This window comes from Pseudorca crassidens, chromosome 7 (genome assembly GCF_039906515.1).
Source record: "Pseudorca crassidens isolate mPseCra1 chromosome 7, mPseCra1.hap1, whole genome shotgun sequence".
Classification (NCBI taxonomy): domain Eukaryota; kingdom Metazoa; phylum Chordata; class Mammalia; order Artiodactyla; family Delphinidae; genus Pseudorca; species Pseudorca crassidens.
Window position 1 is genome coordinate 106405307 of NC_090302.1, and position 25704 is coordinate 106431010.

The 25704-nt window shown below is 46.1% G+C and overlaps 1 protein-coding gene across 9 annotated transcripts in view; it reads left to right on the forward strand.

The window, feature by feature from the left end:
- Positions 1–24077, forward strand: part of HMBOX1 (homeobox containing 1) — a 109401-nt gene extending 85324 nt beyond the window's left edge. Inside the window, exons 6-10 of one of the 9 annotated variants that reach the window (XM_067745285.1) lie at positions 5518–5600; positions 7208–7303; positions 8179–8273; positions 8480–8551; positions 10209–24077. In XM_067745285.1, the coding sequence (XP_067601386.1) occupies positions 5518–5600; positions 7208–7303; positions 8179–8273; positions 8480–8551; positions 10209–10346 (484 nt within the window). In that variant the 3' untranslated portion in view covers positions 10347–24077. Of the gene's footprint in view, positions 1–5517; positions 5601–7207; positions 7304–8178; positions 8274–8479; positions 8585–10208 lie in introns of all 9 variants that reach the window. The other 8 variants (XM_067745286.1, XM_067745287.1, XM_067745291.1 and 5 more) reach the window with 8 other exon arrangements.
- Positions 24078–25704: the final 1627 nt, after the last annotated feature.

Sequence of the window (25704 nt, forward strand, 5' to 3'; positions counted from 1 at the left end):
TCCTGTCCAATGCCTGGGGCCTCTGCATCCCGCAGAAGCCTGTCCGAATCAGTGAGCTTTGCCAGGTCAGCACAGTCCATAGAGATATCTCTCTAACCTGAATTTATTTACCGTATCATTTATATAGTTAATTAGCAGCTAGATGTATTCTGGTTTGTCACAGTTTTACTGTTTTGACCGTTTCTTTAACTCCTATTGTTTAACTTTTTTAAACCTGACGTCTGCAACTGAACTGTATATTGTTAAGGTCAGGGCCATGTTTTGAACTTACATCTACTCAAGTACATACTCATACTTACGTAATACTTATTTGTTGCATATTTTATTTCCTGGCCTACCTTTGTCTTTCGTAAAAACTCTTCCACTTTACATCAGTGCGGTGTGTCTGTCTGCCACCCCTCCCACCATGACCAAGAAGAAAGCTTTAAGAGCTTTGTAATTTTTTTGCAAAAAAATTTTAACTATTACATTTTAAACTTAAATATTTACCATGAAGTATCTTAAAATATATCATTTTATCAGTTTAGATTATACTATCGATATTTAATTAATATTTTTTAAACATTGAAACATTGCAAAAAGATGAAAAGTGGTGCTCACAGCCCAGTGTACACACCTCCAGCTGTGGTAGCACATTTTAATGAAAATTGAAATATTCAATAGCCCTACATTTCTTAATTATAAAAATAATAGGTCTTTAACAGAAAAGAAAGTATTAATTGCCAGGCTTAGAGATTTAGAACTATAGTTAGTGAATTATATTCTTGAGTCTTTAATTTGGAAGATGTTACCAATTTATTTTTATTCTGACTTTATTTTATATAGTTAAATCCTAAAAATACAAATTAAATAAGATTTTAAAAAACTTTTAAACTCATTAATCATATATGCCACGAATCACTGCCAATTCTTATTTAACTTCTAGAGATACTACGGTTTTATTCTGTTAGTCACTAGAATGGCAATCACAAACCTAATATTTTCTAGCCGATCCAGATATACTTTCCAAACATAAATTGTTTATGGAGTTATATTAATCAGTAAACTAGTCCTTAATTGTCTGAATGTTTTCCCAAAGTTCTTTTATTAAAAAGAAATTTATGAAAATAGCATATGTTCATTTCAGAAATTCAACAGAGAAGTATACAAAGCAGAATGTGAAAACCGATCTTAATTACCACCAATATTTCCCTTTCTTCTACCCACCGCCCCCAGCATTCTTGCTCCCAGGAGATAATCATCACTTGTAACAGTTTAGTATGTACCCTTCAAGACCCTGTTGCAGTAACTCTATACCCTTGATGGTCAACAGTTCATTTACAGTGACATCCATTTCTTTTGGAGGCCCCTACACTGGGCTGGTGGGGACTTTTCCATTGTTACTGAGGAGCGCATATCATCAATGAGGAGTGCATGTGGGGATGAGTCAGACTTGGCACCCTGGCCTCAGGTGGCTTTCAGTGTAGTCAGAGAGGTGTACAGTGATAACTGTAATACAAGATGAAAAAGGTGTAAGAGAGGAACAGATGAAATGCTGTGGGATTCATGGGGTAAGGAAATTATTTACCTTTGAGGTGATATTTGAGCAATGCTGTGAGAGACAGACAAGATGGTTTGGGGGCAGGGAGGCAAAAAACAGATATACTGGTAGGAGAAAGGCACAGAGATGCAGGGGGTTGACAAGGCTATTCCATTTTCCTAGACTGTAGCATGCCTGTATGAGAGTAGCAGCAGATAAAGATGCAAAGGTAGTTTGGGGGAGAACTCTAAACACCTCTATAATAAATCTTGAAAAACTTTTGAACAGAAAAGTGGCATGACTAGAGATGTACATTAGGAATATTAATCAGACATTAGAGGGAGTAGAGTGTCGGTCACAGGCTTTGCAGTAATTTGGAAGAGGAGTTACCACAATGAGGTGTAGTAGTAGCCATTGAGCTGTAGCTGAAACAGGAGCTCTAGGTCTTAGCAGCTACCATATTCCATCAAACCTAAGAAGGCTTTGACTGTATGACACACCTTTAGTTTATGTACTGGGGTGGGCGTGGGTGGAGGGAGGACACTGCCAGTTAATTTTCAGACACCACCAATTATAAGATGTACCTGATTTTAGAGATTATAATAATGAGGAAATGTGCATCATAAAATCAGTGAAATAGAGTAAATTGCATGTGCACAGGGAAAAGAAGGGGTATGCCAGAAAGAAAGGAGAGAGTTGAGAAAATGAAAGAGGGTGGGGGTGATGAGATCAAAGGCACAAGTGGAGAAGTAGACCTTGAAGAGGAGAATGCATCTTCCTCTGCCATGAGATGAAGAGAAGAATGTGCAGTGACTCAGAGACATGTAGAACTTGAGAAGCTAAAAACATTAAGCAAACCCATATTTAATAACCTCCATCTTGGTAAAAGAGGAGGCAAGGGCATCTGCGAAAAGAATGACGGTAGTGGGTTTGAGGGCTTGGGACTTCAGAGTGGAAAGGTTTCGGGTAAGTGGGGCACTAAAGATGGAGTATTAAAGACAGTTGGCTAGAAGGACAAAAAGCATTCCCAACAGAAATGAGGGGCCCAGTTAAGGTTGAAAAGCACAGATTTATAAAGAAACCAATTGGCCCTATTTTATGACTTTGTCCAGGAACACTTGGTACCCTGCGAGAAGGATGGAAGAAAACAAGAGGAAGGTGCTTTCTGCAGGGTGGGAAATTGGCTGGATAGGTATGGTGGAAGGACAGAAAAGCTGAATAATCAGAATTTCTCCTAAGCGATACAGTTGATTCGGCTTGCCATGGAGTTCAGGCTGAGAAATGAGAGGTAAGGCCAGAAGAAGAGTAATAGATGAACAGATTTTTAAAGTTGCAGTAGGGTTTTAAAGGATTCGAGATTATAAAGAAGGTGAAGAAAAAATTATTTTGGAGAGGTGGAGTAGGTGAGTGGAAGGTTGATTGGGGAATTTCAGATCATAGGGTTGAGTATTGAAGATATGTTATCGTTCTCAAACACAGATGGGAGTATATCTCTGTGTGGCCTGAAAACCTCTATTTCAGGGTGAAGTCTCTACTACTCATAGAACAGGCAGGGCTCATCACAGGCTGGCCCCATCCTACTCTTCCAGACTAGTGTCTCCTCATTGCTTCCCCATATTCTAACCACACTGAACTCTTCTCTATGCCCAGAATCCTCAAGGCTTTTATCTACCTTTTGCCTTTGCTCATGCTCTTTCCCTCGCATGAAATGTTCTTCCTTCTCTCCTCTGCCTTGCAAACTCCTGTTCATCTTCAAGACCTAACTCAGACGGCACTTCCTCTGCCAGGTCATTCAGCAACACTGAGCACACGTTCATCTGTGTGAACTCTGCTCTGTTCAGACATCCTATGGAATTTTATCACAAGTGTATTGATTTATATGTGTCTTCAGTAGATTATAAACTCCTTGAAGTCAGAAACTAATTCTCTTCTTTACCCACAGTGGTTGCACATAACATTAGGTACTTAATATCTGCTTTTGTTGTCTTTGTTGTTGAATTTTAAATGCATGAGCTAATCCAGTGCTTCTTAAACATTAATGTGCATTCGAATCACCTGGAGATCTTGTTAACATTCGGATTCTGATTTAGTCTGAAGTGGGGTCTGGGATTCTGCCTTTCTAACAAGCTGCCAGGTGATGCCCGTGATGCTGGTTAATGGAAACTAATCCATAGTGTCTTTGCCCAAGTAAATAGCAGAAGTGGAGTAAAGATAAAGGTCAGTAGGAATGTGGAAGTGGAGCAGAGATTGGAAGAACTCTCAGTATGAACACGGAAGCCCTAAAAATGATAGCAGAATGTCACGTGGGAAGAGATGCTTAAAGCTTGGACTTAAGCAGGAGACCATTTGTGGAGGGTGGTAGTTGACAAGACTGGATGATATCGTTCTATCACTTGTATTTTAGAAAAGGAAAGGCTGTTTGGTGATGGCAGCTGCTGTGTCAGGACTACGGTGAAGGATGGTCTCATGGAGAGGGCTTCAGGGGAAGGGAGTGGCATTGCAGAAGGCGGGTTTGGGGATTCACAGGAAGGGTTAGGGGCCTCCAGTGTTTATTCCCAGTAGAATGGCATTTTCACCAGTGCAGACAGAGGGTGAAGGAATGGGAAAGCTGCTTTCTGGGGGAAGGGAAGCCCCTGAGGAGATGAGAGGTACTAGAATTTAACAAGGAATCATTTCCTGATCTTAAGTTTCCAGGTTCAAAGCACAGAAATTCCCTTTTTCTTTTTTGTCTTTTATATATTTATTTATTTATATTTTATTTTTGGCTGCATTGGGTCTTCGTTGCTGCACGTGGGCTTTCTCTAGTTGCGGCGAGCAGGGGCTACTCTTTGTTGTGGTGTGTGGGCTTCTTATTACGGTGGCTTCTCGTTGCGGAGCACGGGCTCTAGGCGCGTGGGATTCAGTAATTGTGCATCGCAGGCTTAGTTGCTCTGCGGCACGTGGGAACTTCCTGGACCAGGGCTCGAACCCGTGTCCCTTGCACTGGCAGGCAGATTCTTAACCACTGCACCACCAAGGAAGTCCACTTTTTTTTTTTTAAACTCATAGATGACAGAAGAGGCAGTACTAATAAGCATTCTGTTCCCACATATAGTCTCACAGATCTGATAATGCTAGGGATGGGTTCAGTAAGCCTAATTTCTTTAAGTACTATTGTATAGAAGCAATATATGCTTTTCTAACATAGGGGAAAAGGCAAAAATAAATTTAGAAATGTTTAAATTTCCTCCTACGAATCCCCTTCTCCCACAAGGAGGTAATCCAGCTTGATGTGTACCCTTCCAGCTTTTATCCATGCAAATTTAAGTACACATAGACAGGAATTTTTCAAATTTCTTAACAGTACTTTTACATGCACATTATTCTACAGATTGTTTTTCGCACTTAGGACTGTGTCATAAACATCTCTCCAGGCCAATGGATAGTTTTTCTAGTAATTTTTAAATAGCTATGTATAAATGTAGATGTCCCATAATTTGTTCTGTCATTCTCCTACTGATGGGACAGTTGGGTAATTTCCAACTTTTGCTACTACAAACGTGACACGCAAAGAGAGTTCTGTTGTTACCAGTGCCTTAATAACAGAACTCTGTGATTTCAACCAGCCACCCATATCACAAGTAACTTTTTTTGTCAAGGACCTCTTTTAATGAAGCCTAGCAGTGGCCAGACCTGTACTATCCAATATAGAAGCCACTAGTCACATGTAGCTACTTACATTTAAATTTACTAAAATTAAATCAAATTAAAAATTCCCTTCCTCAACCACATCAGCTTCATTTCACGAGCTCAGCAGCCACATGTGAGTAGCGGCCACCCTATTGGACAGTACAGAACAGACCGTTTCCATCCTCACAGAAAATTCCATTGGACAGGCTGGACCAAACACTCTAATGTTACATCCTAAAGAAGAACATCTTTTTCAGTGGGCTGGTGTTTTAAGGAGAGCACAGTTTTTAAAAGTACAAACTTTGTGTCTTAATTGGTTGCCTCTGCAGTTACTTCAATGAGAATCAATACCCAGATGAAGCAAAAAGAGAAGAAATTGCAAATGCTTGCAACGCAGTTATACAGAAGCCAGGTAAGGTAGCAAGTGCTGCTTGGCTCTGCTGGAGCTCTCGGCTCAGGTCATCATTTGGGACCTAAGTCTCTTCCTCTCCCAACGGGGTGCTCTTGGCTCCATTCCTGCCATCCTCCTGTGGATGGCCACTCCCCTGTCCTGTTCAAACAGTGCTTCTTAGGGGGTGATCACGCTACTCCAAATCAAACTTCATGTGGGAATTCCCAGCGAGTGTCCTTGCTTGAGATACGCAACCTCGAAATTATTTTTTGTGAAGACTGTGTAGATTTCTTTTTCCAAAAATACAGCATAAATATGCCAATTTCAAAATAGTTTTAAAGTTTGGTATACTTAAGCAAGATTAGTTAATGAAATTATTAAGATAGGGTGTGTGGGTTTTTTTGGTGTTTTTACAACTGTTGAAAATTCTATAAGTCTGTCTTTCTGCTTGAAGAAAGAATTTTTTGGAGTTGGCTTCTTCCTCCTTCCTACATCGGGATGACTTCTTAGGTGGGAAAAAATGTAGGGTAATTCCATTCTGAAGTCCTGTTGTTCCTGTGCAAGTCCACAGAACCCCTGAAGCACTCATACATCTTTCCTTCCAAGTGCTAAAGTGCTCTTTCATGTTTTACAGGGTTTTTTTTTAACCAGAAACCATTCTCAGTTAAGATGATCCAGTTGATCTCCATTTGGCCAGTTACTTAGATTGGCTTAAAGGCTATATATATCAACAACACAAAAGTATCACTGTTTTATAATAATTAAATACTAATTTATCCCCCCCCTTAGTTAGAAGCCAGACTTTTAATAATCTAGAACATACAAGCTCAGCTATAGTGATACCTGTACCCTTATTTTACACAAGCCAAAAAGTCCCAGCCCTAAAGCTGTGCTGGAACTCAAACTCTTCGTGGAAAATACTTCACCCCCTTACCATCAAGGGCCTAACCTGTTTTCTGGTTTCTCCACCCAGTGTGGATTAAAAGCTGAATAAGGGAGGAGGGAAAGGTACAAGGTGGTTGCCATGTTGGTAAACATGGTGCTATCCATAAAACGTCACATTTGACAGCAAAGAAGAGAATACATTTAAAATGCAGTTTGAATTGTGCTATGTGTTCCAGCATAGTTACAATTACGGCTGGTCATAGTGATCTTAATCTTCAAGAAAACATGGATAGCATTCTCTGTCTTAAGACAGCAGGAAACTAGGTAATATAAGGCCTTAAAGATGTAAATAAACTTCAGCTATCTGGAAACTTGATAAAGAATAACATATTCATCTAGAATGATGCTGATCAAATGAAGCCTTCATATACAATCATGTGAACTTTGAACCCCTAGTGGACCGAATTCTTTAATGTAGTAATATTGGAATTCCCTAATATTGTGTCGTTTTCTGAATTCAAGCATTTTGTGTTATTAGTTGCTATTTGTATGTTTATTTATATGTTTATTCATTCAGTAATTGAGTCTGTACATAGTACTAGCTCATGCTAAAAAATATTACTTCTTTATCTGTTATTCTGGCAAGAAATGCAATCAAAAGAACATTTTTAAAAAGAAAAGTAGTAACCCTTAAAACTAGTCTCAGATATAGGTTATCTGAATTTTATTGCATGCATTCACAGGCAAAAAACTATCAGATCTGGAACGAGTTACCTCCCTGAAAGTGTATAATTGGTTTGCTAACAGACGGAAGGAGATCAAGAGGAGAGCCAATATCGGTAATGTATCAGGGAGGCTGCTGTCTCTTTTGAGGCAGTTATGGACGTTGCGTTTATTTTAAGAGTGACTTCCATTTAGAACTGCAGGTCTAAATGATCCTACCTCTTAAGCCTAATGAGACTTGCCCTTACGTTTTTCTTCATTGTAGTTTTAATAATGCGAAGTTAATATTAATTACACTATTTGTATTGTAATAAGAATGGCATTATTTCTGAAACTCATTGTTCTCAATATGCTAGAATCTAGAATGTCTCTGATCAGTTACTCCTGGGGTGCATATTAAAGATACTTGTAAGGGCTTGAGAGAGGGAGTGTGATACCCTTAGCGTCTTTGTTATTACTGAGCTATATGACCTAGATGTTAAGAAACATGTGATTAATAAAATTGGAATAAGAGAGTCTTAATATACAAGGAACCTAGTAAAAGGCGAGTTTTTTTTTTTTTTTTAAAGAGAGAGCATTTAAGAAACATGAATTGATGAGATTGGGGTGGAGGGGTGGTTTTGAGCTTCTAAAATTGTGTTTCATTTATAAACGTACTTCCTTCCCCTTCATCGTTACAATTCTCAAGTGCTTTATAGAACCCCAAGACAGGAGAGCTGTTTAATTAGTTGGTAAGTATTTATGAAGCACCTAACAGTCAGCCACTCAAATGTACACGCATAGCAGCAGGGGCTCCAGAATGGGAAACGTGTTCCTCCCCTGACCTCTGTGCCGCCGAGTTCCATCTGTCTGCAATTTAAAAGAAACAAAACATAGAGAGGAGTCTAGGTTTTTGTTTAATTGCATTCTAATTTCCTCAATACAAACTCAGTGTTTAGACCATGATGGCGATGTAACAGATAATTTAGGGATCTATTTGCTTTTTTCGAAGAAGCAGCAATCCTGGAGAGTCATGGGATAGATGTACAGAGTCCCGGAGGCCATTCCAACAGTGATGACGTCGACGGAAATGACTACTCAGAGCAGGTGAGCAGCGGAGGGGAGGCTGCCGGATACAGGGTGGGTGGGACGGTGTGACAATTCCGTGGGTGCGTTTTGTACGGGGTGGGGGAGGGGAGGCAAGCGAATGTCCCTCCACTCGGCTCCTGTGTCTAGTTAGATTTTCGTGTAATTTGAAAGTGAATTTGTGAGAAATCGTTATTCACCCACATGGATTTATTGTCATATAACAGGATACTTGGCAAGTACGCAATGGGGAGGAGGAGGAGGGAAGAAGTTCAGAGGGAGGCAGAGAAGCAGAGAAGGTAGAAGAAGAGAGGAGGATCTGATCCAAACAAGCAAGTTCTACCGTCCACCACACACACACTCACTGTCCGAGAGACACTAGGGGCTGCGGGCAGCTGTGACCCTGCCTGGACACGTTCGGACCAGCACACAGTAGAAGGGCCCACCCACTTCGGCCCCGTTGCCGTGGGAACCCTTGTGCCGAGATAGTGGGTTCCTCCAGAGTCTCTGGCACATGGACACACACACCCTCTCATAAATGCATGTCTGCCCACCTCACCCTGACTTACTCTCCACTGCTTAGGGGGAAAATATATTTAATTGTAGCCACTGGATGGAATAATTCAGTAACTAAGAATGTGGGAATTTTCCCCCCACATATCTGTTGACAGAGTTCATTACATTTTTTATAGGATTTTAAACTCGTTCCATTTGGAATATGAAGAGAATGTACGGTCTCTTCTCCTAGGCCCCAGCAGGAAAACATCTGCTCTTTCCTATTTGATGTACACCTTTACCTTGCCCCTCGGCCAGCTCTTTTAATAGAGTCCACTGTGGCCTTCTGCCGACCGCTTTGCAGCCCCTGTTTACCGGCTTGAGCATAGACACTGCCACTGCCAGGGTACCAGCAGTTCCATGCTGATCCCTACTTAAACTAAAGGCCAGCCTGCACGAATGAGCACAGAATTTCCCTCTGAGGACTCCAAATCAGCGCTCCATGTTTCACTCAAGAGAATGTTGTGTGAGTCGTAAGTGGAAACATTCCTGTTGGTTTTTAGTCTACCAATGTAGGTGGATCACTTCCACTTTTTCTCCCAGATGCCCTAAGGGCAACACATGCCATGCTATTTTTCGCCCAAAGGGACTCACCCTTTTCCAAAGCTTTTCGATGCAGAGTTCCCCTGAAGATGTGACAGGTGAGAAACTTACCCCTTGTGTGAAACACCATCTTCAGCGCCTGACGAACATCCTGCAGTGCCAGTTTCCTCCACAGCTGTATTGTTTAACACATCGGCGTTGCGGAGGGCGAGCTTCACACTCCCTCCAAGTAAGACACCTGCACTTCCCTTGCCCGGCTCCCTTACAGTGGGAGAGTGCCAGGTGACATTTTCTCGGGAAGCCATTTCCAGCAGTTACACTTTTGTCCTATTGTAATTGAGAGTTTGGGGTTTGGGTGGGGGGGTTGGTTTGTTTTTTACAAAAATGCATTTTTATCCGAAAGGTGTTGGTGTCTGTAGTTTTGTCTAGTCTTCTCAGTTGAGTAGAGAGATACTATGAATTCTGATAATCTGTTTGTAAGAGCACCAATCCAGAATTTAAGCTCACCTAGTTTGGCCTTCAGTAACTAGTGCTGTATTTGTTGCAAACTTGGAATGGTCCAGGTTTGATCATCATCCCCAGCAATCTTTCTGATAGAAGGAAAAAATTCTCAACAAGAAAAAAACATTTTAGTGCTTTTTATTTGTTGAATCATAAAAGTGCCAACCCGAAGTCTCTGGACCTATATCCATTCAGTGTCTACTTAAATACATTTCACCTCTATTCTGTCATGACGCCCCCAACTCTGTTTTCTCCCACGAATGTTCTGCCTCCCCTTGCCCGCAGCATGCCTTTCTGTGAGCTAGAGAATTTTACCAGTGCACTAATAACATTTGTTTCTTATCTCTGCACATCTAGGACGACAGCACTAGCCATAGTGACCACCAAGACCCCATCTCATTAGCTGTGGAAATGGCAGCAGTCAACCACACTATCTTGGCATTGGCCCGACAAGGAGCCAACGAAATCAAGACAGAGGCCCTGGATGACGACTGATGAGGGAGGATTGGACACGAGAAGTTAACTTAGTTTAGACGTAGCACCTTAGCAGACTTTCCTCGGTCCTTAACATGTGTTCTTACAGTATAACTTGCAGTTTCTTGTATGTCAGTTAGCCGTTAGGGTCTTGTTCTGTGAAGATGGCATGGTGCCCTCAGCCTTTGCATATACTCTCAGTATTAATTCCCAGTAAATAATAACCAACCAACCAACCAACCAATCAACCTTCCCTCTCCCAGACCCCGAGGCTAGAAAATCTTGCTGCTCTGTCTTAGCATTCCAAGAAAGTGCTTCCAGGTATTTAGATAGCCCTCAGTTCTCAAATATTAGGCTGTGTGTATTGGGTACCTTTAGATTCCTGTAACACTAGTCTGTACCCCTTTTCCTTCCCCAAGACTGGTAGGATGCAAGCTGAGGTAGTGTGGCCCAGGATGGACAGACGCCATTTGGGGAGTACCCACAGAGTAAAAGGGACACTAGAACCCCCACCTCAGTGTGGGAAGAATTGATTTCCAGCTGCAATAAGCCGTGCCTCATAATAGTCACACTGTGGCTAGATTATACTTCTTTGGGTGCTGTGCTAAGAATGTCAGTGGAAACACTCGATCTCAGATTTTGGTTGATGTTAACATGCCTGACACAGACATCCTTTCCTCTCACAAGCTGTGTGACTTAAGTAGATAAAATACTGCCTCTGCCTTTGGGACCATGATTAAAACAAACAAACAGAAAAATGACAAAAAACAAAAGTCATTTAAAAAAAACAAACCCACAAAGCCCAGCTTGAGAGCACTGGGAAAAAACACGAGCTGAAGGTCTAATGGATGTTAGGTCCAGTTCTCAGAACCACTATACAGTACGTGGCACAGGTACATGCCGGCCTGGAAAGGTGCTGGAGGTCGTCACGGAAGCTGCTTTGCCTCCTGTCTGTGTCCCCTTTCCCTGCTACCAAAAAAAGGCATTTCGAGGATGGAGCTAAGGTCAAAAGTAAGTGAATGAACTTCCAGTCTTTGTATCCATTAACTGAAGCCCCCTCAACATGAGAGGTTGATAGAGGACTTTATAGCGGGATTATGCTGACTGACTCTCACAAACGCAAATACTTTCCTAACTAGGAGCAGAAAAAAAGCAGGGGACGTTTGCCACTTATGCGGTGGGTCTGCGAGATACAACAGGATGTGACTGCTTTGGTGTTCTCTTTACTCTGTCCTTCTAGAGGTGTGAAAAGCTATATTGCTACAGGCAATTTATTTAATAATTGGAAGCCATATTGATAATGGATGTGGTAATATTTGTAAAGTTTAATCTACTTTAAGCGGCAGTAACTAATGGAATTTTTTTCCTTGATCACATATGTAGCACTTTTGTTACTTTTTAAAGATATTTATATTTGATAAATCTTTTTTTCATTTTGAGAACTCAAAATACCAAACAGTGAACTTGAGTTATAAAGTCACCCTGTGATCACCTTGTCGTCCAGTAGCAAAATGATGAACTATTCATGCGTCCAAGAAAATTACATCTGCTGGCCTTGTATGAAAATGATCTCTTGGCATCCCGATTAAAGGACACACTGTCACTGTGGGTAAGAGGAAACAGCCTTCAGTGTAGCAGCGTAGGGTGCGTCTGAAAGAGGCACAGCTGCTCTCTATTTCCTGCCTCGTTCCCTCTCTCCTTCCTACAGACAACGAAGCCTCGTTTAAAGGGGAATATGGGCCTGGCTGTTAAGCAGGGCGTCATGTGTTTATCCATTGCCTGAAAGTGATTCTAAAATTGAAGGAGGGTGCCATTTCCTTACCTCTTCACCCTTCCTCCCCCACCAAATGTTTTCAACTTAAAACCATTGAGAGAGAGAATGACTGGCCGCCTTCATTTCTCCTTTCCTCAGCAGTGAGTTTGAACATCTGCCAGCTTCTAGCTGGTCTCACTCCATCTAAGGCACACGCTGATGAGATCACCTCCACTGTCTGTTCATCCTGCTTATGTCAGTGTGAGGAAGCCTTTGAGAGGCATGAAGGTGCCACCTTCTGTGGGTCTGTGACTTTATAGAGCTACAGGCAGGGCCTGGGCCTGCTCTTGTCCTTGGATTTCAGGGGGAAAATGTATATATTTTTTTCCAGCTTCCAAGAATTGAAGTAAAATGGAGTAGCCTTTTCTGTTTAACTATATTACTTGAACCAACGAATTCAAGAGTAGCATTTGTTATTCTCAGGAATGATCGATCCCCCCACTCATTTTCTTTCTCGGTGTGTTTGACTTTTTATTTCTATTAGAAGACTGTGTTATCTTTCTTTCCTTTCCTTTGATATTATTTAGAAAAAAATACAACATATCTTTCCATTTCGGTGGAATTTTGTCTGCTTATTTTCAGTTGAATCAGAAAGAAAAGGAGAGAGAAAAATATACTGACAAGCCACATCCATGATTTATTGTAAGGAGATTATTATAATTGATAGCTTCTTTAAGATGGGATTGCTAGTATCATTTGTTCTTGCTGGTCCTTTTAAAGAAACAGACTCAAACTGTAAAGGCAGCTGCAGTTTCTAAAGAAACAGGGTGATTGCCAGAGAAGAGCTAAAAGGTTTCATTGATTTAGGACCTTTAAGGAAGGAAAGAAAGCTTCAAAGAGTAAAGGAGAGTATCCATGAAGGCAGTACCAGGTGCTTACCTGGAAATCTGGGAAAAGTGAAAGAATGTGTCTGCCAGTGCGGGGCAGCATTGCCTTGGGTTCAGTAGGAACTGGAGGAAGGAGACCTGCACGCGGAGTTCTTTGATTAAAGAAGACTGCCGGTCTGCTCTAACATCTACTGCCTTACATACAACTTTTGCTTTTTCTCCAGAAGTGAAAATTTAGTTCTTTGGGGCCTCGATTTAAGTCTACCATTGGTTTTTTGTTTGTCATCAGGTTTAACTCTGCTGTCTTCTCCAGGCTACCTTAGTTCTTACAGTGGCATATGGAGTTGCCACTGTCTAATTTGTAATATCTTTGGGGAGTAAATTTTTTTCTTAAGCTTTTTCAGGCTTAAGAGGTGGTATTAAAATAGAAACCCTAAACTGCTCTCTTACTGAAGGGAAAATAGCCAGGCTCTTAAAGCATCCCATCGTGTGCATTTCGGTTTTTCTGTCCTCTTTTCTCACTTCCTGCTGTACTTTTTTCAGGCCCCCGAGGACTCTTTCAGGGGCTGCTCCTTCCCAGGTGAGGAAGACTAAACGTGTCAGGTGGGGAAACCTTGCAAGCAGTTCAGGTAACTTGTCTGTTATTCTTTTAAGACACTTTCACTGAATTATACTGTGGTCACATGGGTAAATTTCCTAGCCTTCTTAAAACACAGCCTTACAAAGGGACCCTTTAAAGATGGACCATCCTAATGCCATTTCTGCCCATCTCTTGAGAATCGTAACAGCAGATGAAGGCCAGGGAGGGCTACACGGTACACTCTGATCTGCGACCTTCCAGGACCCGTCAGTACCAAATAGACATTGTGGTTTGTTTCAGCAAAGCCTGTAAGGCCGGAGCACCCCTTAAGGCAGTTTTCTTCAAGTCTCAGTACTTTGGGTGGCCTCCTCCCGCCTGTAGTCTGTAGAGTTCCCGCATGTTGTCGTTCGGTGGGTGGGCTCTCCCCCACGTCTCGTAGTCCTTCACAGAAAGAGAGATCCTCGAACAGGAAGACCCCTTTCAGCTCAGGCGCGGTGATCACCTAAAAGGACGTGAGGGAGGGAGCAGCCCCTCAGTATGGGAGGATGCAAACCCAGCCCCCGCGTCCTGTAGGTTTATCATGGCAGTAGTTGCTGATGAACAGCACCTTTACCTCAAAAGGGACAACTCGTGAAGAGCTAGTGATACAGTTGCTTTCGTTCTCCCTGTTTGGCCTCTGTCTTTACACACTTCCCTCTTGGATTTCAACCATCAGGCACCAAGTGTAAGTAAACAGACTTTCATTTCATCAGGAATCTACAGTCACATCCTCTCTGTCTGTGAACAACTCCTCTTCTCTTTTCCTCTGGGCTCCAAACCAAGGTCTCATCTTGAGCTGACTCCTTGCTGGAATCTTTTTATCCTCTGCAGCAGGCAGAGTAGGTGGGTGTGGTCCATCTCTTCACACAAACACCCCTTCCTGTCTTGCAGCCCAGCTTTTTGACCAGCTACATATTCCGCTGACCAGCTACTCTCTCTGCCCACAACAGTGGAAATAATCCCTTTTTCATAAATGATACCCCACCCCCGTCCTTAAAATGTGAACGTCAAGTCCTTCTCTCTCTTTGGTCTTAAGAAGGGTTTGGGTAGAAGCAGTCTTCCCATTTAACTCGTGGCTCTGCCTTTTAAAATTGCTGTTTGTCTCTTTTTGTTGTTGTTCAGAGAACCACCAGAGTATTTTTTTCCCCAATGAGTCTCAACAGATTCTTAGGCAATAATTTTTCTTCTTATTGATGACCTTGTGTGCAGTAGCACTCTACATTCAATAGTCCTGACCCTCTACTCGTGCGTTGGTTTTCTGTGTTAATCACTGTGTGTGATTTAAATCTTATGTCAGAGTGGTGATAGAGTTTGTCATTTTGTTGTTGTGATTATTAGTAATGTTTTACTACTGTATTCACTGGGGCTGCGTTGAGACCAGCCAAATCCATTTATAGCTTTACTGAGCCGCGTTTGTTTGTCAAGATTTCCCAAGTGAACGTTGGGCACATTGACCAGCTCCCGCTGGTGGTATCTCTGCGGGGCACAGGGGTGGGGTGGGGGGGTGCAGCGGGGCAGGGCTAGGAGCTGCGTAAGACATTCCTTTTTGTGTGCTCTCTAAATAACAAGGATGTTTACTCAGGATTGGGGGATCAGTTGTTAGCCATATTGAATTTGGCAAACTGAGCTGCATGCCCTGGAAACCCTCTTCTGTTTCTTAATCTCCATATTGTCTGGTTGCCATTACCTGGTAATACCTAAATTACCCAGTTTAAAGGTATCGCACCATAATGAGAATGGGAGGTTTTCCCCGGGAGGCAACCGTGAATGCCCAGGTTATCCTGGAAGGATTGCCCTAACGGTGGTGTGCTGTCAAAGCAGGGGCCCTTTCTTTTTCTGTACTGCGGTTGCCTTCATGATAGGGTCTTCTTTTCAAAAGATGATAATCACTTAAGAGGAAAGATTTCCTTACTGCTCTCAAGAGAACTGCCGCACTAAGGTGGTGGGAAAGGCTTTTTAAACACATCAAGCCCATAAGTCCATTTCCAGTCACAGAAACCCCTCTCACAAACAGGTTATACAAAAGGCTGTTCTTAATTCTCACAGGCTAAAAGTGATAAGCTACTACTCTTGCCGTCTTAGAGGGTCGATGGTTGACTCACTAATCGCTGGAAGCTTATAAATTGACCAAGTTTCCATACCAGCTTCATTATTCTTCCTTAGTGGGGATGAGAAACAGCAGCAAAAGGAAAGCTAACGATCTTGAGAAATCTAGTTTCCTGTAACAGTGGTTTTCTTTTCTAATCAAGAGGGGAATAAACATGGGAGGGAGGAGAGGGAAAATCTGGCTGCACGCGGGGATCGCGCATCCCCTTCTTATTGTCACCCAAAGACCTCGAGGACGTGGTAGGCGCCTTGGGATTCCAGGTACGCCTATCCTGGGCTTCATTTTTATCATTCCTCCTGTGACACCTGGGGCCAGGCAGTGAGCAGAACTAAATCTGGTTCATTCCATTCAAGCAAAATCTAACTAGCATTTTTACACCCTGCAGTTTCCCACACACGTCTCACACCCGTTCTCTCATTAGCCGCAGCTCCCGCACAACAAGCGGAAGGACGCCTCTGCGGGGGGCCTTTGCGCTTCCCTCCTGACATCCCTTTTCCTGGGCAGTTACGGGAGCCATCTTGCCTCCGTCCGGACGGCAGCACTGTGCCCTCCGGTGGGTGCAGGGGCGGCAGTGGCGTGTGAGCCGGCCTGGGCGCGGGCGAGTGTGCACGGCTCCACGGGCGCTTCACACCACCTCGGGACGCCGGCCCCCGTGACTCCATTTTCATTCTCTCTCTTAAATAAAAATGGCTCTATACAGTCATAATTAACTCTCAGATTCACGTTGGTGTGCTGTGAGCAAATGAAGGTTTGCCTGAATCCTTTCAAATTGTAACCATGGCGATTGAGGGGGGTGGCACAGAATGAATATATAAAAATATAACGACAATTGTTCTGAATGACTGAGTGTCCTCCTGACATGTAATTAGCTGTTTTAACAGCAAGATGTAGATTGGCATGGTCATAATTAAAAGGATTTCCGTCCTTTATGTGATTGAAAATGGCAGATCTCCCATTCCCTGTTCCCTTTTAGCACTAATGCTCCCAAGAACATTTGGAACAGCAACTCAGTAAACTAAAATAATGACATAGTGTTCGCATCCTCTCCTAAGTGAAAGAGAAGGATTGGAGTTATTTCAGCTTCAGAATGGAAGCCTTTGATTACTGCTCCCCATTAGACTAAGTCACATGAAACCTGTCGCTCACATCCAGTTTCAACCTGCTCCATCTATGGCAGAAAATACAGTCAGAATCCCAAACTGAGTCAACCACTGATGAGGCCTCCAGAGTACTCTGTCCCACATGCCAACCAGCCAGGGTCGCGTGTCGGCCTTACCTGATGTTTCCTGCTTCACGAGCTCCCTAGAATTCACATTTTCCCTTGGTCACTTGATATTTCCATTGCCGTCACCATCAGGAAGTGTTTTTCAAACAGGAGCTTACACTTGAGTTAGATAGGCTTTTCCTGAGCTAGAGCAGAAGACATGACACAAACACAGATGAATAAACTAAAACATATGGTCTGTAGAGAACTATGAGGCATAAGTGGAATACTGTTGTTTGCAATGTCCTAATGTTACTGGTGGAGAAGGACACGTGTGAATTTCACCCAGGTTTGCTCACATCTCTGGTAATTGCCAGCTTCCTCATGTCAGCAGCCTTTGGTTACCCTGAGTTTTCCCCATTGTTCTGCTGTGTCAGTGGGATTGCCCCCCCTTGGCCCTTCCACATCCATGTTCTCTCCCTCCCACTTTTTTTTTCTTTTCCATCCACCCTGTCCCATGGAGCACCATGTTGTCTTGACACCATACACGGCCTGCCCACAAAGCCCGTGTTCTCACCCTGAGGCCTCAGGCTGGACGGGAGCTGCTGCGTCACTATCTAGCCTTTCTCTAGAATATGCCTTGTTTGGTTTTTCCCGTCACTTCAGTTATATGATCAAGAGTGAGTCTACACAAATACCAGCACCCAACATAGTGCCAAGTGGCCCTTCACAAGCCGTTTCAGTCCCTGAGGTTCCTGGCTGTGCTGGTGAGCCTGGCCCCTGAGCCCTTTGTTCAGGCCTGGACACTCCAGGGTCAGGTGGCAGCCGCTAAAGAAAAATACAGCTCTTGCTTTTGTTCATACTTTCCTGCTTACCCTTTTACCCATCTTCTCCCCTCTCCACATATCAGAGGGAATCCTAACCCAAACATTAAACTTCAGTTTCATAAAAATGCTGAGATAGGCTGCTGCTTTCTAACTGTTCTCTCCCTTTAGCCCCCAGTACACACACACACACACACACACACACACAGAATTTGGATATAAAGGTTCTGCCTTGGGATTCTTTTTTTTCCCCCTCAAAATACTTGCAATCCAATGTGTAGTAGTTGTGCTAGAAGAGGAAAAATAATGCCATAAAGGGTTTTTACTCAGTGCTGCTTTTCCTACAAGATCTAAAAGTGACTTAACCCCGACTCCTGCACGCCACCTGCTTTCAAGATAGACGTGCAGTCATTGGGACTTCTTTATGGGATCCTATTGGTCATCTGACAGCAGGAATGGTTGTGGATTTATGACCCCGAAGACTACAGTATCCCATCCCTTTTCTTATTTTCCCAACTGCTGAAAGATAACTATCTCCATTGGAATTGAGAATCTGTCTTAAGATTAGCGATTCTGAAAACTGACTAGATGAGTATAATTCTGTGATTTGTGAGACATGCATTCAGCCAGCCAGCAGAACATTCTGATTATCTGCTTACATTCAAAGAAAATAGAATTATCACTGCAGTTAAAACCTTCAAACACAATCTACTCCTTTAGGGATCAAAGTATTAGATGTGCTGCTTAAAGGATGGTGCTACGTAAAAAGAACTGGAGTTGGCCAGACATTTCCCTCCCCAGATGTTTCCACAGGCCACTTTGGTGACTCAGAAAACTGTTCACCACATATTCCTTTACCACCTGCAGCCCCGCTAAAAAGAAAATAAAGCCAGCTTACCAAAATCAGTGAAAATACAGGTAGTGCTTACCCCTGAAATATGTATTTTTTTTGGAAGAAAACACCAGAAGTAACCAGAGTAAAGATGCCGTCATTCTAAATCATCGTACCTCCCAAGCATTCGAAGCTCGAAGTAGCCGCTGACACTTGCTAGCTTGTCCTGTGTGCCCAGCACTGTGCTGAGTGTTTTCACTGTCTGATTGATTCTTGAAGATTCACAGACCATTGAGCAGTACCCCCTAAAAAGTCAAGTAAAATCTCCAGTCACTTCTCTCATCCTGGTAGAACATTAACAGGATGTCTGCCTGGCCCTGCTGAGTGAAATCTCTGTACTTAACCTGTTCCTTTTTCTCTTGGGCATTGCCGGATGATTCCCCCCTGGTGCACTGTTGCCCCGCCATCATTTCTGTGCCGACACTGGACCAGTGTCACTGTGATGATCTAGACACCAGGGCATCCTTCCTCCTTGGCCTTTCTCCTGTTACTCATGGTTACAGAAACGCAGTGAACGCAGTGAGGCTTGGCTGCTGTGATGCAAAACCTCTTGTTTCAAGTCCCCTGTCCCCATCTCCGCCTCTAGGAGGTGAATGGGAAGGTCTTGCCTTTTGCTGGGATGGAAGATCTTGGCTGTCATAGTCTGAGCTCTGAGGGGAACTCGAATATCCTAGCATTGCTTGGGGGTAGGTGCTCTAAGTGGAAGCAGAGAATATTAAAAGCTCACTCTTCCTGTTCTCTCTCTATTCAGCTCTTGGAGCATTTTTTCAGTGCCTGTGTTTGGAAGTTTCGCTAAGCCATTCCAACTCAGTCCACTGTCCCTTCCGTCACAATCACGAGAGGCCGTGGGTCTGGGCCAGTGCTTTGGAGATTGGAGGCTCTGGAATGCCAGTGTTGGATCAGTGTCTGCCCTGCCGTGGGCTCTCTGGCTCGGCGTAAGAACTTTCTGGTAACCACAGTCCAGCTCAGGGGCGAGCTGCCTTGGGGTTGGTGTGGCGGCTCAGTGACTGTTGTCAGGGACACGGGCTCTAAGCTGACCTGAGGACTCAGCTAACTAAAATCCATGCGCCTCCCTCCCATTCTCCAGCTCTTTACCTCTCAATAGGTGGTTCTGCAGGGGCCGGCTCTGTCGCTTCTCTCTCTTCCGACCGCTTAGTCGTGCCCTAAGCATCCTTGAAGCCCAAGAACGGGAACTGCCCCAGGAGCAAGGCCTCGCTGGGAGTGGCCCTGGGAGAGGGTCCCCATGTTGACCACTGGGGATTGGTGGCCCTTGTAATAGGCACCTTGTTTCATTAGCCGGCTCGTGGGGGGTTTTGGTTATCCACTCCGCTCACCCCACCAAATAAACCCGCCCTTAAAGGGAAGGGAAGAAGGCACGTGTGCTTTCCACTGAGGTGCTGATCCCGATTTGGAATCTCTGGTGGCAGCTGGGGGAGACTTCAGAAGGGAGGTGTGGGTTCTTCCCGAGGAAGGCGCACGTGACTCACCAGCCAGTGTGCACGCAGAGCTGGTCCCAGGACACCTGTTCTCTTCGTAACTTCCCACTCCCTCCAGGTCAGGTCTAACTAATCTCAGTCTGATTTCTGGCTTCCTTTGAGCACGGAAACCTCTCCTTTTGCTTTACTGGAACTAAGAGCCCAGCATGAAGTTGTGACGCTTATCCTTCCACTTCATCATTCACTGAAGCTATTAAACTGGAAAGAGAACGGCATTAGTGCTGTATTAATGTACACAGCAGCCACTCTAGTGATATTACCCTGAACTCTTGTTTTTATGCCACGGGGGGGCAAGGCAGTACGTACGTTAGGAGTGGACCGAATGAAGGTGAGGGAGCTGGGCTGCGGGCTCCTGTCAGGAGCATTATCGTTAGTTATCATTTGCCTTGGAAACCACATTCAGTATTGTTAGTCAGTGAACCCCTTCATCATTCATCTCTGAAAATGGGCACCACGAACGGAAACCAAAGGTACTGGGGGCGGGGCAAGAGCTCTCTGCCTGCACTGGCAGCTCTGGCAGGGCTGCTCTTGATTGCGCTCGGTTCCCAGAACCCTCCTCTCACCGGGGCCTCTTCTCTTCCTAGTAGTTTCTCTCGCACTGACGGTAGGAAGCGCACTGACGGTAGGAAGCGAGTCCGTGCAGCCCGAGCGTCACCCCCAGCCCAGCGGCTGCGAGCCTAGAGCCGGCCACCCAGGCACCCCGCACGTGCTCTCCGCCCCATCTGTCCCTCCTGCTCTGCCCAAGCTAGAAGGACAGAGGCCTCTGCCGGTTCACCCAGGCCGCAAGGGGGGCAACTGTCCCCGCCAGAAGATGCCGAGAGCATCACAGCCGCCTCCCCTGGAAGAGCCCACAGCCTTCTCTGATCCCCCGTGGGCTCCCCTCCCTCCCAAGGCCGTGGTCACGCTGGGTATGCAGCACCTTCCGAGGATGAATTTCTCTTTCTGTTTTTTAAGTGCCTACACAAGTTACAGACCTCTGGGACTCGCCAGAGTCGGCCTGTGCCCTGCCCTCCCTCCCCAACCCTGCCCCTGGCCCTTGGGGTGGGTGGCCACGGTGGCTGCCCCTCCCCAGGGTCCCCGGGTTCCGCAGGCAGAACAACTGCAGGGGTGAGCACGCGGGCTGTCGCTCTCCCCTGTGCTGCTGCTTCACGGGCGTTTCTGTGGACGGGATGCCGGTCCTGGTCCCAGAGACTGTGTAGGAGCCTGCTTAGCGAAGTCCGTAGCTGCCGAGCGAGCGAGCGGGAGAGCGAGACAGCCTCGGCGCAGAAGCCCGGGCGTCTCTGACAGCCGCCAGAAGGTGCGTCCAGACCCAAGAGGCAAAGAGTCAATCAGAGCTATAAACAGGATTATTCATTTGCCGTCATCGGTCACTGACCCCTGGCTGCCTGTCCTCGTCCTCTCTTCCTGGATTTGAGGGATCAGGGTGTCTGCCCACAAGGGCCCAGAAAGGCCGTCATCGGTAGGGGGTGAAACAAGATCAGAAGTGCATCTTTGAAAACGAGTGTGAGATTGTTTGCTTCTTTTTTAAAGTACTTTAAGTCTGACCTAAACTCGGGGCCTTGATCACGTGGTGGGCGGATGAGGAGGGTTCTTCTGTGGCCGCACTGTTGACATCGTGGCACCCAGCAGCGCTCGGATGACTGGCTGGTGAGTAAGAAGGGTTTTGCAGAATGCAACAATCCATACCCAGGCACTTTATTTTCATTATGAATCCAGCATTTTTGTTCGGACAGTGGAGTGACCCATACACTGGGCATTCCCACTTAACACGTACAGCGTTTGCCACAGGGACTGAGCTGGGTGGCCAACGGGGGCGGTAGATGGAAGCGATGGGGTGGGCGAGCACCGCCGTGGAGGTGGCCTGTGAGGCTGCCGTGGAGCCGCTGCCCCCGTGAGCCGAGCCCCGAGCAGACCCTCGGCGCTCCAGGCGCCGGGCCACAGGTTCCACGGCGCTTGTCGGCTCCCCGTGTTGTAGTTGAAGAGTGTGAGCGAGGTTGGCGCGAGGCTGAACCGGAGGAGGGGAGAGGAGAGGAGAGGAGAAGCGGGTTTCTCTCCGATCACCTGGACCGGGGGCTCACCTGGACCGGGGGCGCGGGGCGCTGGGGGATGGTTCCTGCCGCGGAACCCCATGCGGCTCCGTCTCCCTGGGCGTCTGTCGTAGGGTGGGAACTCGCTGGCGCAGCGAGTTTAAAGTGTAAGGCGAGTTGATGGGGGTCATTTGATCAGATGCCAGGGGTGCCTCGGGTCTGCTGGAAAGTCTTTAGCATCCTCCAAATACTGGAGTACCTGCGACGGGCTGAGTGGGGCCCCTGCGGGCAGGCGGGGGAGGGGGGGGGGGGTCGGGGCAGAGCGTTCCCCCTGCCTTCGCCGTCGTGTCTTAGTCTTTGTGTTTCCCTTTGGTGTCTCCGGGTCTCTGTCCCCATCTTGTGCACCATGTGTCCCTGAGGGGAGTCACACCTGTGTCTGAGTCTGCTGTAAGGTGTTCAGTCTACCTCAAGGGGTCATCATGGTCAACTCTGTTCCATAGCAATCCTTCCGACGTCGCCACACACACTGGAATGTATATCTGCCCCGGCCCCAGCCCGCCTTCCTGTCAGTAACCTCCTGACCCCATCTTTTCCTCTATCACCACAAACTCCTAGTGCAAATTGGATGCTGCTTTAAATGTGAAAACACTTGTTCAAAAGCTATAAAACCTGAATGAAAGCTAAAGCTGAATTTATAAGCCTTGTTGCATATGAGCCAAAAGTGCAAAAAGCTCTATATAATGAACTAACCTGCCACTCGTATAAATATAAATATATATAAATATATTAAAATCAGACTGTTCTACAAAATTGTGTATTTGTATTTTTGTGTACGTACAATTTTCTGCTAAGCAGAAGGAGGATGTAGTATAGGATGCTGTGAGAAGAGATTTGGTTTAATCCTATTTCTTTGTTACTTATTTTTGTTAACATCAGATGCCTGTCTTCGTCTTACGTGTAATGACACTGTTTGGAAAGCTGCAGTATCTCTCTTCCTTAGGGGCAGAGTCCATGAGAGAATGAAATGTGGGGTGGAGAGAGCTGTCCTGGCCACCGAACACAGGACAGTGGCCCAGGCTGCCTGGGAGCCACTCGAGGCCCTAAGGTGGGACTGAGGGAGGACGCAGGGAAGCAAAAATCCCGTTTCTAGACATCAGCTTCCAAACAAACAGACTGTCAGAGCTAACGCAGACGCCCCACCAGCCACTGGGAGGGGACGTGGGACCTCTTGGAAGTGAGGGACAGGGCCTCTCATCTCTGGGCCAGAAGCCTGCCCGGAAAGCAGCAGGGGGCTGTGCCTGGCAGTGCTGCCCTGCTCACCGGCCCTGAGCTCCCCGCCCCTCTTCCAAGTAGTCGCTGCCTTTTTCAGATCAGGTTACAAAACGCCTCCCCTCTGCCGAGCTGCTGGCGCTTCATCCCCCAGGCCTCCAGCCCCAGTTAACCTGGAGGGTCTCAGAACCCACCTTCCGCCGGTGCTAACACCCAAGAGGGGGTAGCGTGGCTGCCAGCAATGGCCAGAAACCGCCCATCGGACAGGCCGGGCCGGAGGACAAGCTCCGCGTGCCCAGGACAGCCGGCCCTCCCACCACAAAGGCGTCCAGAGGCCCTGGCCTGGGACTGCCTCTGCTGCCCACCCACCTCTCAGCCCCAAGACAGTCCCTCGTGACGTGAACCTTCTCTAGGGAGAGCGATACTGCACCTTCACCTGTGGGACTCATATTTATAACATTGTGTAATGACTGTAGCAAACAGCCCTTGTTTCTAGATGTAAATGGTCAAAGAAACAAGTGCTCTATTGTATTGATTAAAATAGTTCCAATGAGTCCTGTATCATTGTATCTCCTATTCTGGATTAGTGCCTTTTGGACAGTAGACTGTTCTGTAATTAAAATGTAGTATACTGCTTTTTTGTACAGTTTTGTTTTAATAAAACTTTTTTTTAATTTGTGTTTATTTTAGTATTGTACCTATTAGAGAATAAAATGTATAACTGAACAAAGACTGGTCGGGATTTCTTTGAGTAAGGACAGTCATTTGGGAAGTGCCCTGTCACTTCTGTTCTGAGCATCTGTCCCTTCATGCTTTTGAAAACGGACTGGTGCCCCAGAGACCCGAGGACACTTGAAAGGGGTTAAGGGGACAATCAAGCACTTCCTGGTTGAGGGAACGTCAGCCGTGAATCCGGCCCCTTCTCCTCCAGCCTGTGCTCCCTTCATGTCTGCCCCGAATCCCCCGGGAGAAGCCATCTCTTCACGTAGCTTCCCCGCCCGTGATCCCCTCACTACAGGCACCATCCTCCCACATCCTAAAACCACTGGGATGCTGGAAGCTTCTCTTCCACGAGGACCACACCCTTGGACTTTGCTGAGCCGTGAACTCCCACCTCAGGCCATGCCCCGAGCACCTCATTTTCCTAGAAGAGCCATCCTTCCTGGGGCTTCACCTTTAGCAGTAAAAACACAATATGAAAGAAAGCTGAAGCTTTGTAATTTGTGTAAGGCGTCCAATGGTTGGGAGCAAATTCTTGAGCAGGACTGAAGGATCGGGTGCCAAAGCTCCCCTTTCACCCGACAGGCTAGGATAGGTTCAACGACCCCTTCTCAGAGACGCAGTCTGTTTTCTCATTATGCATAACTAGAAAAGACTCTGCAAAACTTTAAGCTGCCCTCAAACCCTAAGTTGCCAATGTAGATGGGCGGGTTTTCGGGGGATGGGGATGCCGAGGACCATCCCCCCCCCCCCCCCGCCCCTCTACTGGGGCCAGAACTGCTCCTTCTGATTCTGTCCTTCAGGGCCCACCTGCCCCCAGAGCACCACCACCCCCGCGCCTCGTCTGCGAGTCCTCCAAACACACTTGCCTGGAGGTCACCTCCTCAACCCCTAAAGCTCTGGAGCCCCTCTTGTGGGCGCCACGCTCGAGGTTCTGCGACCGTGGGACTTGTCCAGCGACACCAGGCCCGGTGCAGGACGGCGCACACATGTTCCGAGGGACCCAGTAGCGAGAGAGTGAACGAACTAAACGTGACATACCCACTAGCGCCCATTTTGGGGTCTGAGCAACCGTGAAAACCCCACAGCCTCGTGCAAAGGAGATCTCATTTAGTTGCAAGACAGTAAGTAACGGCTCGAAAAATACGATTTACCCTAGGAGCTAAATCAATCTGAGACTCTTGCCTCAGAGCAGGACAGCTCCTGGCTGCCAAATTTCTGTCATTATTCGGCAGTGCTTATCTCTGAGAACAAGTCTCGGGCACTTAGGAATACAAACAAGTCCCGCCAAGACGTGCTCTGACTGGCGGCCACCTCTAATCAGCCCTCCCCGTGGCTGCAGCCCTACGTTTGCAAGTACCTTTTATAGCAGGCGCAGGCGGAGTGATTCACCGATGCAGGGCCACCAGCGCACTGGGCCGACTGCGTCCTCGCGGCTGTGGGCTGGGCTCCTGGACCATGAGCAGGACGGTGCAGGCCATCTCGGGAGGGCTGCTTCTCTCCCCGGCGCTGGTTCAAGCCCACGCTGGGCTACAGCTGGGTGCCACGTCCTCAGGATGTCGGCCTCAGGGGCAAGCAGGG